At 45.2% G+C, this 15,095-nt stretch overlaps 1 protein-coding gene across 2 annotated transcripts in view; it reads right to left on the reverse strand.

Moving 5' to 3' along the window:
* The window catches only part of Mylk (myosin light chain kinase), a 132,359-nt gene that overhangs the window by 100,760 nt on the left and 16,504 nt on the right, over window positions 1-15,095 (reverse strand). For both annotated transcript variants that reach the window (XM_026394135.2, XM_026394108.2), the window contains 4 exons: window positions 14,670-14,970; window positions 13,895-14,101; window positions 6,229-6,363; window positions 3,116-3,268 (listed from right to left, as the gene is read on the reverse strand). In XM_026394135.2, the coding sequence (XP_026249920.2) occupies window positions 3,116-3,268; window positions 6,229-6,363; window positions 13,895-14,101; window positions 14,670-14,970 (796 nt within the window). The remainder of the gene's footprint in view (window positions 1-3,115; window positions 3,269-6,228; window positions 6,364-13,894; window positions 14,102-14,669; window positions 14,971-15,095) is intronic.

Consider the following 15,095-nt stretch of genomic DNA (forward strand, 5'->3'; position numbering starts at 1 on the left):
TTCTCTAGTACAATGCCTGGCATAAATAAAGATTTGTTGATAAATAAGCATGATAAGAGAGTCCAGGGTGTTCAGAGAACCCATTCTGGAGAGATCAGGACAGGCTTCCAGAGAACTTGACATTTGTGGAGCTTTGGGGAGAAGAGAGCAACAGAGGAGGAGAGGCAGGGCACTGAGTGGCCTCAGAAAATGCCACAGACTCTGGGTGATTGCAAAACCTTGGCAAAAGGATAAAGAGGTGAGAAAGAGTGCCCACATCTGGCGTTCAGCATGACATCTGCTAAACTCTCAGATGGAGCTTGTCTCCTGCAGAGCTGTCCCCAGAACTGGCTCCTCTCTGAGGAAAGGCAACTGGAGGGAGAAACCCTGCTGAATGGCGCCATCTTGTGACCATAGACCTTGGGATGAGGCACAGGAGTCCATGGCTTTAGGTCACAACCTCAGCACCTCCCTTCTCTGATTCACTCCTCTCTTTTCCAGACAATACTGTAGCAAGCCCACCTTTTGGTAAAAGCACTCCCCAGAATATTTTTATCTTGTTTAAGAGTTGGGACATTTGTCATAGCAGCACATAATCAGCACTTCCTGTGTTCTAGAGACACTAAATGTATTCATTTGTTTAATCCTCACGGTACCATGAGTGACCACTTGAATCCCCATTTCACAGAAGAGGAAAACGAGTCCTGGCTCACACCCAGGCGTCAGGGCTAGTAAGTGCTGAGCAGGGGTCACATCAGGCAGTCAGTGCCACATCCATACAATCCCCCATTAATGGGTGCCATAATGGGGGGTGACGGAGTGAGGCCTAGGCAGCTACAGGAGACACTGGAGCAGCAGTCAAGGCAGTAGGAAACAAGGGCCTCCACCGGTCCCCAGAGGACCTGGAGCCAAAGGAGCTGCCAAGAAAACAAGAGCTCCTTCACAGCTGAGGATGTTGCAGGACGCAGACCCAAGCCCCCTGAGTGCCTTGGGGCACTGCCAGCCGTGTCACTGTGCCAGGTTTGCCCTGTCCAACCCTGTGCAGAGACAGCCCAAAGGCTGCTGGGCATGAGCACAAGGCTGCGTCTCAGCCTCGTTCACCATTTACGGTATCTGAGCCTCTGTCTGGCCTTGACAGGCCCGTAAATCCCCCACCAGAGGGTTCTCACTCACGCAAGCTGCGCTTAGAACAAACCCGAGGGGACTGGCAGAGTCCTTGCCGAGACCTCTCTTCCTACTTTAAAACACACGTGGATGGGCGATCATTCGCTCCCCACCCCATTCTCCCCCCAAGACCCAGGAGTCAGAATAGCCCCAAAGAGTTCCTGCCCCTCATCCGGAGACCCCACCTCTATACACCCATAGCTCAGCTGCGTCTCTCTAATCCAATCTAAACACAGACAACCCAGGACAGGCCCTGGATTAGCTGGCGGTTGGCTGAGGCTGGTGAGTAGAATCTCAGAAGGGAGAAGGCAGAGCTGCCTGGCCCATTGTGTGCTGTTCTCTGGCCCTTTATAGACTTGGGATGTGCCACACGGACCCCTGAGAAAAGGCAGCTGGTGGGAGGGAAGAGCTGTTCCCCAGGCCCCTGGAGACCAGGCTCTGAGCCATGCTTGCTCCCTCAAAAATCTCATGCCACAATCTCCCAAGGCCCCTGTGAGCCATGAAATTAGAACTATGAGGATAACTGGGAGAAATGTGTCCACCAGGATTTTGGCTGGGAAACTCCCAGGGCCCGCGGCAGCTCTGACCCGCATGGAGAAGGCTTCCTGGAAGGAAGGGGCAGTTCACCAGTGACTCTGTGCTGAAGCATTTCTTCAGAGAAATCAGGTCCACTCCGGGCGGAGAGCCTCACAGAGTCAGCATCAGCCACATTCTCCATGGTTGTGGGTTCCTTTGTCCCTAAGGGATGGACAGTGCTGCTTTGGGATAGGGGAAGCACATGCCAAAAAAGGGCCTGAACAGAATAGCCTGGGCTTCATGTCCCAGGACCTGGGCTCAGAAGGCCAGCTTTACTTGCCAGCGTGCTGCACTTGGCAGAGTGACCCTGGCTTCATGAGACAGACCTCCAGACTCTTCTGTGTAAAACAGACAGCACCCCAGCCCCGGAGCCACCGGTCTCAGTGAGTGACAGAGGTGAAGTGAAATATTAGGCTACAAACATTTTCCCCCTTTTCCCTTTTCTGTAAAACCATCACCTGCAGCCTCACAGCTCTCTACTTACATTATAGGGGGCTTTCCTGAGAGGCCTGAGCTCTTGGGGACAAAGGAGGAGGCATGGTCCCCTGCTAGCCTGGTAGGGAAGACACACTCAGCCAGCCCAAGCACCCAGAGAACCCAGTTATGCTCAGGCACTGGGGGCACAGGCCCCAGGTGAGAGAGGAAACTGGCTTACCTGAAGGCCCTGGACTCAAGAAGCACCTGCCCGGGAACTGTCACCATGCCTGATTCCACAGCCCACACAGCTCAGTCTTGAGTCTATGGCTCCCTGTGATTCCTGGGGACTAAGTGCTTGCCCAATCAATGAATGACTGTGATAATCAGATTACTGGACACAGGCTGGTGGCGCATAAAAACAAGTCTGGGGTGCTGAGGAGGAGCAGAGGCAGAAGGAGAAGGGGACAACCTGCAACCCTCTAGAGGCCTCAATACCCACACTCTGTTACCTAGTGTCCCCAGGACACAGTGGGTCATTTGTAAGACCCCTACATGCTCAGGGGATATGGGGTACTCCTCCTAAGCCTTCTTGGAGAGTGTAGTTCTCCTCCTACCGGATCTGGAGCTTCTGAATCCAGGGGAGCCCCTGTCTCTTTCCCCTGCATTTCCCCTGGCTCTGACGGGGTGAAGGGGCAGGAGATTGGCTCCTCCCACTGGCACACCCCAGTCACATGAGTCCCTGGAGCCCATCTCCTCCACCTGCCTGACTTCAGGTTTAGAGCTGTCGCTTGAATCCCTCCTCTGAGCCTAGGAGGTTCTGGCAGCCTGTGCTTTGGTAGCTACTGCTGATCAGGAGTGGGGTGCAGCAATATCATCTGTACCTCTGCTCCCTGATGTGGGCCAGTAATACTATTTTCTACAAAAGTGTCCTTCCTCCAGAGCAGACATGTCTGCAGGAAAGGTGTCTGTAGGCTCCTACCATGGACCGTGACCTTGGCGCTGCAAGACACTTGTCCTAAGGAGTTTTCGGCCAGACAGGTGTAGGTGCCGTTGTCCTCTGGCAGGGCATCCAGGACGTTGAGCTCAGCCACTCCGGCCTTGCAGGTGGAGTGAGCATACTGGATGGGCTTCCCTGTGGAGGGAAGCACAGGAAGCTCAGACCAGGGAGCACCTGTCCTCAGCAGGGCTGCTGCTGTCATGACATTGGGGCTGGCCCAGCCCAGGGAGGGCAAGCCTGGACTTGGAAAGACAGGGGAAAGAGATTCTGGAGGAATTAGGAGGGCAGAAGGGAAAGGGACACAGTTCTGGGCATTCTGTGCTAAGTTAATAGTCCCCATTCCATACTGTCCACTTCACAGCATTCTGCGCCTGGAAGGGATCTTACAGGGTCATTTGGCCCATAGCCCAGGCTCAGAGCGGACCTCGCCTAGACAGAGCATGTGGCTCCCAGTTCCTTTTAGATGTCTCCAGAAATAATGACTGAATTTCCCACTGCTGATATTTATCAGAAAGCAATTCTGTATCCCCACTCTAATGTAGCAATTAGGTTCATTTCTTCTGTGGAATTAGGTGCATTTTAGCATTTATGAAAAGATAAATATGGGGAACTAAAACCTTCTTTGAGAAGCCCTTTATTCATGTCACTTTACACAAAGTCCTGTGTGGAGACAGGAGTGCATGCAATGAACTTCAGTAGTTTCCTTAATACTGTATGTTCCTGGGACTTTATCATTCCAGGATGTAACCTTTAATTTCCAGGAAAAAAAAAATCTCATTACTGAAGATTCTGGCCTTAGAGCAGGAATGTGTCCATCTGCCATATAGGAAGCAACTGTCAGTTCTTTTCCTTGCCAGGCCTCAGAGTCCTGGTTTACACTTCATAAAATTGGGGGTGGCTGCAGGGGGTGGGAAAAAGTACAAAAAGAAATGCTTTCCCTGTAATGCAATGTTTTCTTCTTGCACATAGCAACACTTCATGTCTCCATGATGGTTTGGCAAAGAGACTGCCCAGCCTGCCACAGGGCTGGAGGAAAGAGAATCTTCCCAACCCTCATATGAGTGGGGCTGGTGGGAAAGGCAGGGGCTGGGACCCTGCCACTGAGTGGATTAAACCCTGCTATTTGCTTTATTATTTATTTGTTTGTTTTTGTTTTTTGGGGGTTTTTTTGTTTTGTTTTGTTTTTTGGTGTTAATGACACCCCCCAAAACCTCTTCCTTGAGATTGCTAACACTTTCCTTACTGCAGTTAAGGAAAGCCTCCACTGTCCAAATGTGCAGACAAGCATTGTAAGAGCTCTCTTTTTACTTCAGCAAACCCATTTTGGTCCCACAAACAGGGAGCTGTTAGCTTAGGGAGTCAGAATGGGGAGTCATGAAACTTGACTTGGGGGGAGTTGGACAGGAAGTAGTTCACAGTCAAGAAACCCAACTTGAGCACAATCTCCCCCTAGTGGTAAGAGTGTGGAAATACCAAGATTCACTAAATTCATTCCTGAGAGGTGTAAACCAGGGGTTCCATACCCGTGGCCTATTTTGTACAGTCTGTAAATTAAGAATAGCTTTTACATATTTTTAATGGTTGAAAAAAATGAAAGAAAAATTCCTCTCATGAAAATGACCTGAAATTCCCATTTCATTGTCCATAAAGTTATAATGCAACACAGCCACACTCATACAGCATCTATACTGTTTTTATGCTGCAACAGCAGAGTCTAGTGCTCATACAGGTTGTATGGCTCAAAAAGCTGAAAATATTTACTATCTGGTCCTTGAGATAATATGTTTATTGACCCTAGTTCTAGACTTTGCACCAGGTAGAAGTTTAGTCCTTATGTCCATATTCTGTTCTAGCCTCAAGGAGGCGGTGTCCTTCCAGTCAGAGGGCCCCCCAGGATTTCTGTCTTTAGGTGAGGTGTGAGAGGAGGGATGGCAGACCTTAGTTCTCTTATCTGACCAAGCTGACTTCATATGGGAAGAGTACATGGCACTTTTTCAAAGATACTTTCTAGCAAAGCATGAGCAAACTCTACCAACATGGAAGGTTCCCAGGCCATGTGTCATGACATAGACACAATTGGGTGCACAGGGGATGGGTGTTGCCTCTTAAGGAGCCTATTTTACCAAAGGCAAGAGCTAATAGAGACTCCAAACCTTCTGTTTCCCCCAAATTCCCATAACTAAAAGAGTCAATACTCAGAGGTGTAAAGTTGGGGTGTTTCAGGCCTCCAGACCACTCTGTGGTGGGGAAGGCCAATGCCCATACCTCCTGACTCTCTGTATCTCCCCAAAGCAGGCCCTACCCAGTCTCACTCATTTAATGGATTTGTTCTCAGTTATAAAATCAGAGTTCTTCCATACCTTTGAAATTAGAAGGCCTTTTTAAAAACAAAAGGATGATAATATACTGATAATATACGGTGATTAATTTTTTTAAAGGACCTTACTTGAAAAAAAATTGCATGTCTCTATAGAACTAAAATTAACATTAGAAAGAACTACGGGGTGGGGTTGTGGCTCAGTGGTAGCACACCTGCCTAGCATGTGTGAGACACTGGGTTCGATTCTCAGTACCACATAGAAATAACATAAAATAAAGATCCATTGACAACTGAAAAAATATTTAAAAAAAAAGAAAAAGAAAAGAACTACCAATCTAGGTCCCCCAGAACCACCAGCCACTAAATAAAAGGCAAGCTCCCACAACAACTTCTGGTGTGGCTACTAGTTTATTCATTTATTGTTTGTATATTGACTCAACAAATATTTACCAAGGAACTCTGATAGGTCTGACTGTTGGGAAAGAAATTAAATTGTGTGTGCACCCATGTGCCAGGCACCTCATTAACCACTTCACATACATGGACTCCTTTAATTTCACAACCATCCCCTCCAAGGACAATGGCATTGTTCCCACTGTGCCAATGAGGAACTCAGGCTCTGGCAGGGGAGAAACTTGCTCAGTCACTGGGTACTAGACTCACTTTCTGAGTTCTCTCCATACCCTAGGCTTCCAGGGGGCAAATGGTACAGAGGGAGAACTGAGAATTCAAGGCAGGGCTCGAGGGCTCATGGGGCTGGGAACCGGAGACTCACCATTGAGCAGCCAAGTGATCTGGGGCACTGGGTTCCCCTGTACGGAGCACTGCAGCACAAAATCCTGGCCCTCGACAACAGTGCAGTCCTTTAAGACACTGGAGAATGAGGGGGCTACCCCCATTGTAACCAACCCTGGGGGGGCAAAGAATAGACAGAACATCTCAGATCACAGTTTGCCCACTCTTGTGACTGATCATGGGCACCCCAAGTCTCACAGGCAGATGCCATGCTGCCCTAGACACTGGGCATGCTTGGAATATTGGCTATATCCTGTCTACCTTCACACTTTGGAAACAGCAGCATCAGACACCTGAGTCCCAAGCAGGGGGATGGCCAGGGGTTTTTCACAGGCACAAAGCACCTTAGATCTGGGGTGCTCAGGACCTGGCCCTGCCTGCTCTCTCTCCTCTGACTCAGGCAGCTCCTGTCTGGTCTTGACCCTTTGCTGTCCTGGGGACATATTCTCCTAATGTCCTATAGTGATTACAAAGTCTTGATAGATTTTTACTTGTAGAGACCAGATGCCTACAGTGAAGCTATTTCAATTTTAAATTATGATTACTATTTTTTCCAGTTCCAGGAATGAATCAAATGACAAAGACTGACATGTGTTTTAGTTTTCCAAGTGTGGTCTGAACAAGGATTCAGAACTGCTGGGACCTGGAAATATGCATTGATTCTTATGTACATTCTATTTTTGGAGAACCTCTAAGCTGAACTTTCCAGAAGGCTTCTATATCAATGAACTGGGAAACACTTGACGGTTTGGAGCCTTTAATTAAGAAAAGTAGGAACAGATCATTTACTTTACACCAATTAGAACATGGTGCAATGGGTCAAGATAGCTGAGGGGTGAGAAAGCGTGGCTGGATTCAGTGATGAGAAGACATATCCCTGGTGCTTTTCAGCAGAGACTGTTGAATGCGTAGATGAGGGGAAAGCCATACTACATCACAGCAGATTGTGGACAAGAAAACAAGTAATAGAGAGCCTACTATGTGCCAGGCACTCTTCTAGATGTGACTGTGAAGATACGGCCAAGGCTGCCATCTTTAGCTCACTTTAGAGGTGCAGTTGTTCATCCTTTCCCATAGTCAAGTCCAAGGTGGGGCAGGTTTCAGAGCCGGCTCCCTGACTCTACAGCCATACCTTGTCCTCTAGACCCTAAGGAAAGGTTAGGCAGTGGAAGAGCAGCCGACAAGACAGAATGACAGTGCCTCTGGGCAGGCTCAGCACAGAGGAAGGGACAGACAGACAACCCAAGAGGTGTAGGGAGGCCCCATCTCTACCCTCCCCCAGTCAGTGTCAAATTCCCTCACTTGAGGAATGCCTCAGGAGTCATCAAAAAGGCGATGGGCTTTGGTGCCAGGACAACTAGGGTTAGAATATGCCATCTTCTGTAAGGCATTTGACCCTGGACAAGTCATTTAACCTAACTGCAGTTTAGTACCCTCAGGAAAATGGGTGTAACTATAATTTTCTCTTAAGACTTTTGGACTAATTAAATGAAATAACCCAAGTACAGCATTAGCACAAAGCCTGGCCCACAGAGCATCCTCAGTGGGTGTTTATTACTATCATCAAAAGGAAGCTGTGCACAGAACTCCACTACTTGGAGAGCAAGTATAGTTTGAGGGTGAAAGAGAGTGTTTGAGGTCACCAAGCAGAGCAAAGGGTTTCTTTTCTTTTCTGCACAGGGAAGACAAAGGGCATGCCTGGAGGGAGAAAAGAGAGGCAAAAGGAAGGCAGAGGAAATTGTGGTTAAGTAAGACCTTCATAGAGGGAAGGGACAGGAAGAGGTCTGGGTAGGGGAAACAGCTTTCCTGCAGTGAGAGGAAGAAGGAAGGAAGGAAGGAAAAAAAGAAGGAGGGGGGAAGGAGGGAGGGAGGAAGGGTGTTGGTAGTAGATGCTAACAGAGCACATGTCACATGACCTGCATCTTGGTAAACTGTCGAGAGTGAACCAGCCCTTGTGGAGGCTGGAGAAGTTGTAGGACAAGACAGGGGGCCTCGAAGCACTTCTGGAATGGCAGAGTAAAGCATAAAAGCAGTGAGAATACTAGCACGGAGAGTCTAAATCAGTTTTTCCAGAATTCTGGAGATTAACCAAAGGCTTGCAACTTTCTGAGGAGCATTCATTTATGAACAAACAAATGAATACTAGAACCAAACCGCCACCCCCAACTCCATCTAAATCTCAGTAAGAACAGCAAGGTTTGTGGCAGCTTTGAAAACCAGCAGCAACTAGGGTAATCTGTAAAAACCAGCCACCTAGCGGGGACAGAATGGGGTCAGAGCTCCTGAAAAACCTCATTCCAAAGAGAACCACCACTGTTGGACAGGTCTGGCTCCTTCCAGGGCTGCATTTTCAGGACTGTCCTTATTTGAACTGACTCAGAGCTTGATCTATGTCAACAGTGCTATCTCAGTGTGTTTGTACAAAACAATCAATGACAATGGCTTGACATCACAACTACTCAGGCAGCAATGTCAGATGGGGCTAAGAAGTCTGACCAAAAATCTTAAAAGAAAAAACTGGGCTTTGAAAAATTCTGACATACCCCTGGGAGCCTAGAAGGCCACATGCAGGTGCAGGGCTGTGCACATGCCCAGGAAAGACCTGAGGTGGCCCTACTGTCACCTCTGGCTGACCCAAAGTCTCTGAGAATGCAGGAAGTAAAGGCGAAGGCAGAACTGTAGCATGCCAGCTAGAGCACTGAAGATATGCCCCAACACACACAGAAGCCCTCCGAGAGGGCTGGAGACATGCTGGCTTAAGGCATTTAAGGAACTTCTATCCAATTATTTACCAATCACTAAGCAACTAGCAGAGACTTTAGTGGCCACATATGACAAGTAAATCCCATGCTATAGTTTGGATCTGGAATTTCTCCCAAAGACCATGTGTTGAAAGTTTGGTTTCCAGTCCATGGTGCTACTGGGGGAGGGGTAGAATTTAGGAGGTGGGGCCTAATGGGAGGAAGTTAAGTTGCTGGAGAAATGTCCTTAAAGGGGATACTGGGACCCTGGCCATTCCCTATTTTTTCTTTGCCTCCCAGCTGCTATGAGGTAAGCAATTTCTTCCTCCACACATTTCTATCATCATATATTGTCTCACCACAAATCCATAAGCAAAATGGAGCCACTGACCATGAACTAAAACCTCTGAAACTGAATCATGAGCCAAATAAACATTTACTTAAATTGTTTTATCTCAGATATTTTGTCACAGCAATTAAAATCTGACTAATAATCCAAATTTTACAAAATGGGAGAAAATAATTACAAATCATATATCTGGTAAGGGAATTGTATCCAGAATATATAAAGAACTCTTAAAACACAACAATAAGAGTGGATCTTTTTCCTCCATCGGAAATCCCAAAGCAAAAAAACAGACCTATTTGGAAGTAAGGAGGGAGATGCATTTAGGAAACACTACCTGTTTCTGTCCAAAGGAAGAAATAGAAAGTGAACAAACATCTTTTATGGATCAAAATCCCAGGCAAGACCAGAAAGGGGGCTTTTGCAGCTCCTTCCACATGCTCTTTAAAAAAAAAAGTCTTATTTGGCTGGTGGCCCCACATCCCCAGAATGCTGCTTCAGGATGAAGCTAGGCATGGAGCCAGTTGCAACAGAAAACCTGAGAAAGGGGTTTCTCTTCCCTCTTAGGCTCATACCCACAAAGATTCAAAAGGGAGAGTCAAGTTGACACCATAAAAAAATATCCTGAAAAATGCCAACGATAATTGAGGACAAGGATGACCCTCTGATTGTTTCCATCTCAGGCATATTTGTCCTGCATAGATATCAGGTCATATGTCCCCAAAACCTGTTTAGAATTGATCAGAATAAGGTCTACTATCTTTAAGAATATACAAAATAAAAAAATAATTTTAAAATGACCTAGTTAAAAAATGGATAGGACATGTATTTCCCCAAAGAAGACGATAAGCACATAAAATAATGCTCAGCATCACAAGTCATCAGGGAAATGCAAACCAAAATCACAAGGAGATGACCGTGGGAGGCTGTAATTAAAAAGTAGAGAATAACAAGTGTTGGTGAGACTGTGGAGAAACTGGAACACTTGTACACTGCTGGTGGGATGTAAAATGGTGCAGTCACTGTGGACAACAATCTGTCAGTCCCTCAAAAGGTATTACCACATGACCCAACAATTGCACTTATAGGAATATACCCTCAAAATTAAAAACAGGCATTAAAAATAGGTATCCATGGAGTGGATGAGTGGGTAAACAAAACATGCTATCCCCATACATGGAATGTTATTCACCACGAAGATGAATGAAGCTACTGGCATGGGCTATAATATACCTGATCCTTGAAGTCATTCTGCTTAGAGAAAGAAGCCAGTCACAAAAGATCACATATTGTATGATTCTGTTTATATGAAATGTTCATAACAAGCAAATCCACAGAGACAGGAAGTAAATTAGTGGGGGAATGGGAAAACAAATAGTGTCTAATAGCCGACAGGAGAAAGTGTTCTAAAATTAGATGTGGTGACAGCCACACAACTCTGGATATATTAAAACTCAGTTAATTACACATTTTTAAAGGATGGCTTTTATGTTATATAAATATACCTCAGTAAAGTTGCCACAGAAAACAAAATAAGATAGGGAGCCAGACTGAGGTGAATTGCCCCAAGATGGGAACAGGCTAGAAACTGTCTCTTGCAAGATTTAGATAAACTCACAGAAAGATGAAGGCATAGAATAAACAGGCTCTCTGGGTAATATCATTAACCTTTGGTGAACCTGACACCTCATGTCTGTCCCCTGCCCAGACACAGAGCCCTGGCCAGGCTGATGAGGCTGAACTCTGACCTGTGAGCTCGCCTCCAGGCACTCCCACCTGGAATGGGGGATACCTCTTGCAAAGGAATGAACCAGCGCAGCTAGAATCCCAGTTAAGAAGGGAACCAACAGCAAAATCCCCTCCAACTCTTTCCCATGGGTCTCCCTGTCTTAGGGGCCATTTGTGTGACCTTCCAGAAATGTTTTATGATACATAAAAGCATCTTTTGCATGTACATACAAAGATCTTTTTTTCCTTTAACACAAATGACATATGATATGTGCAGCTTGCACTTTGCTCTTTTTCATTAGTAGTGTTATCTTGAACACATTTCACCATAAGAGTTGACAAAGGTAGCCTGGTATTCTAGGGTGTTATACTAGGGCATTTGTCGTGGAAATTAAAAATGCACAAGAAACAGTGTAGAGAAAATGACAAAGTGAATCCCTCTGCACATCTTTCTTTAAATTTTTCATTTATATGTACCGATATTGCTTCATTGATAACCCTATCAATGCCTCCCAAATGTGGATTATTTCCAAGGCATATATCAAAAATCATCATTTCACTAATAATAACTCATTTTGTATCTCTACAATGTTTGAACTTAAAAAAAAAACCATGAGATCACCATTACTACTTAAAATAGAGTTCTTTTATATCAAAGAATCTTGTCGATATTTAAATTTTTGCTGGTGGTCTCATAATCATTTAAAAAAAAAATTTTTGTAGTTGTAGATGAACAGCATGCCTTTATTTTATTTTTATGAGGTGCTAAGGATTGAACCAGTGCCTCACACGTGCTAGGCAAACGCTCTGCCACTGAGCTACAGCCCAGCCCCCTTACAATCTCTTAATTGTTTCAGCCAGGATTCATATAAGGTCCATAAATTATAATTAGCTATGTCACTTTTGTATCTTATTCTTTTTTAAAAAATATTTTTAATAGTTATTGATGGACATTTATTTATTTATAAGTGGTGCTAAGACTGGAACCCAGTGTCTCACACATGCTAGGCAAGCGCTCTACCACTGAGCCACAACCCCAGCCCACTTTCATATCTTCTAATCTGAATTTCCTATAGCTTATTCCTTCTCCCCATCTCTCTTCCTTGTTTTGCATACACTTTCTTTGTTGAAAAGAATGGGCAATGGTTATTTGTCCATAGAGTTTCCAATAGCCTGCAGCTTGCTGATTCTACTCCTGTGGTATTGTTTAATCAGTTCTCAATGGTATTCCAGGGGTCTAGGCCCCATAGTATGCATTTATAGTTAAGGGGAGATTTTATAGAAAGATAAATGGATATTAGAATATTTATCAGGGCTGGGGATGTGGCTCAAGCGGTAGCGCGCTCACCTGGCATGTGTGCGGCCGGGTTTGATCCTCAGCACCACATACAAAAACAAAGATGCTGTGTCCGCTGAAAACTAAAAATTAAATAAATATTTAAAAAATATCTCTCTCTCTCTCTCTCTTAAAAAAAAAGAATATTTATCATAGTTTTGTTTTGTTTTCTTTTACTTATAGTGCTAGGGATTGAACCAAGGGCCTCATCCATGTTAGGTAAGTACTCTACCCCCAATCCTATTTATCATAGTAAAAAATAGAAATAACTGATTTGAAAAATTCAACAATATTATATCTCCATTCATAAATCATGCTTGAAAGCATAAATAATTAAATAATATAGAAATAATAATAATAACAGAATATTAAATAATAAAGATGTTTGTTACATGAGCAAACTAGGATAGAAGATAGCATACTAATAGCACAGAGCTGATTTTGTTCAAAAAACAATATTTATTTTGAAGTCATAAGATTATATGTGGTTTAAATGCCCCCAAATTAGCATGTATTACTTTAATAATCAGATACTATAATAAACATAAAAGATGTGGGATCCCACATCATCTCACATTTCCCTAAATCTGTACATTTAGTGAATACTTGGTGCTCTGAGGTCACGAATATTGAGTCATGGCACTACTTGGACAGCTGAGAAACCTAAAAGAGGTAGCACTCAGCTAGGTTGGGAGTGGGGCTGGGCATGCTTATTTTGAGGTGATCCTGATGTGCACCCCTGATTAAGAATCACTGTTGAGAAAAAAAATTAAAATCAGCATACTGCAGTGATGCAGCCACATCAATGTTTATAGCAGCTCAATTCACAACAGCTAAACTATGGAACCAAAGTAGGTGCCCTTCAACAGATGAATGAAAGGAAAATTATACACACACACACACACACACACACACACACAAATGGAATATTACTCAGCCTTACAGAAGAATGAAATTGTGACATTTGCCAGTAAATGGATGGAATTGGAGAATATTATGCTAAGAAAAGTAAGCCAATCCCAAAGAACCAAAGGCCAAATGTTTTCTCTGATATAAAGATGCTAATTCACAATAAGGGGAATGAGGAGAAAGGAGGTATTTTGGACTAGACAGAGGGGACTAAAGAGCGGGGAGGTGGTTTAAGGATAGAAATGATAGTAGAGTGAGCTGGACATTATTACCCTATGTGCATGTATGATTTCATGACCCATGTAACTCTACAACTAGACAAATGAGAAGTTATACTCCATGTATGTATGATGTGTCAAAGTGCATTCTATGGTCATGTGTAACTAATTAGAACAAATAAAAAATTTATTAAAATAAAAAGAATCACTGATGGAGAGCAATATATTTGGCCTCAGCACGTGGGTGGAGCTGTTTACACTCAGGCCTGGGTGTAGGGCTATAGGAGATGAACCATCTGCAACCTGTGAAGCACCCATGAATAGTCCTCCTGCTGAGGATCCAGGGGGACCTGGAGGAATGTACTCACTTTTCACTAGAAGGGTCCAGCTGCAGGACACCTGGCCTTGGCTATTAGAGGCTGTGCAGCTGTACTTCCCACTGTCCTTGGTCCGAGCTCTCAGCAGGCAGAGGAAATGGGACCCGTTATCTTCATAAATCTCAATGGTGCCTTCTTGTCTGCTCACTGGAACGTCTTCCAGGAACCAGGTGACTTCAGGCTTTGGGATCCCTGAAACTACAGGGACAGGTGAAGAATATGAGCCTACCGCAAAAACACACTGTGGGGCAGGGTGAGGAAAGCCTGACTCCAAAGGAAGAGCTTAGACTGGGATGGTGGGATGGCCTTCCCACTTCTGAGCCTGTTTCCTTACTCCTAACCCTAGGTTCCATAAGGTTCCAACGTCTTGAGATAGTCAAGGTCCTTGTGGAGGAGAAATGCAGGAGTGATGGGCCAGGTCTCCTGGTCAGCCAAAGCCAGGAAGGAAGGAAAGAGGAGACCTACTGTTTACTGTTTTGATGAGGAGGAGGAGAAGAGTTTTGTTCACCTAGGGTAGTCAGAATTAGGGCCTAGGGCCTATGCTCTATGTTGCAAGCAACAATAGACCAACATTGGCTATCTCTCTAAAATAAAGGATGTTTGTAAACTGAGTCCTTCCTGAAGGGAAGACCTCTGGCTTCCTGGGGCACCTAGTCCAAGGGGATGGGTGGATATAGAAGGTACAGACCAGCTGCATGCTGAAGGAAGGAACTGGCCACCAAGGGACTACATTTGGGGACCAGTAACCTTGATCAGCTCTACTCACCCTCACACCTAAATTTGACTGCTTGGTCTTCACCGACTTCCTGGCTTTGGGGCTTACTCTCAAACTTGGGCCATGCTGAATGGCTCTGGCTCTCCATGGGGATTTTCCTGGTAGCAACCTTGCTCACAACTTCTGTGCTTCCCAGGTCCAAGAGTCCTGTGGAAAGGGTGGCTGGCTGGGAAACAGATGGACTCATCTCTTCCCTAGGAGACAGGGTTCCCATGATTGGTGCTCTTTGTTCCGGCTGGACTTTTGTGGCTTGCAGGGTGATGGAGCTGGAAGTCTTCTGCAGGACAGGGTTCTGTGGTAAATAGAAGGAACTGGAGAATATTATGAGGAGAAAGGAGGTATTTTGGACTAGACAGAGGGGACTAAAGAGAGGGGAGGGGGTATGGGGATTCTAGGTGAGACCCCAGTCAGCATCAC

Source organism: Urocitellus parryii, chromosome 2 (assembly GCF_045843805.1).
Source record: "Urocitellus parryii isolate mUroPar1 chromosome 2, mUroPar1.hap1, whole genome shotgun sequence".
In the NCBI taxonomy this organism is placed as follows: domain Eukaryota; kingdom Metazoa; phylum Chordata; class Mammalia; order Rodentia; family Sciuridae; genus Urocitellus; species Urocitellus parryii.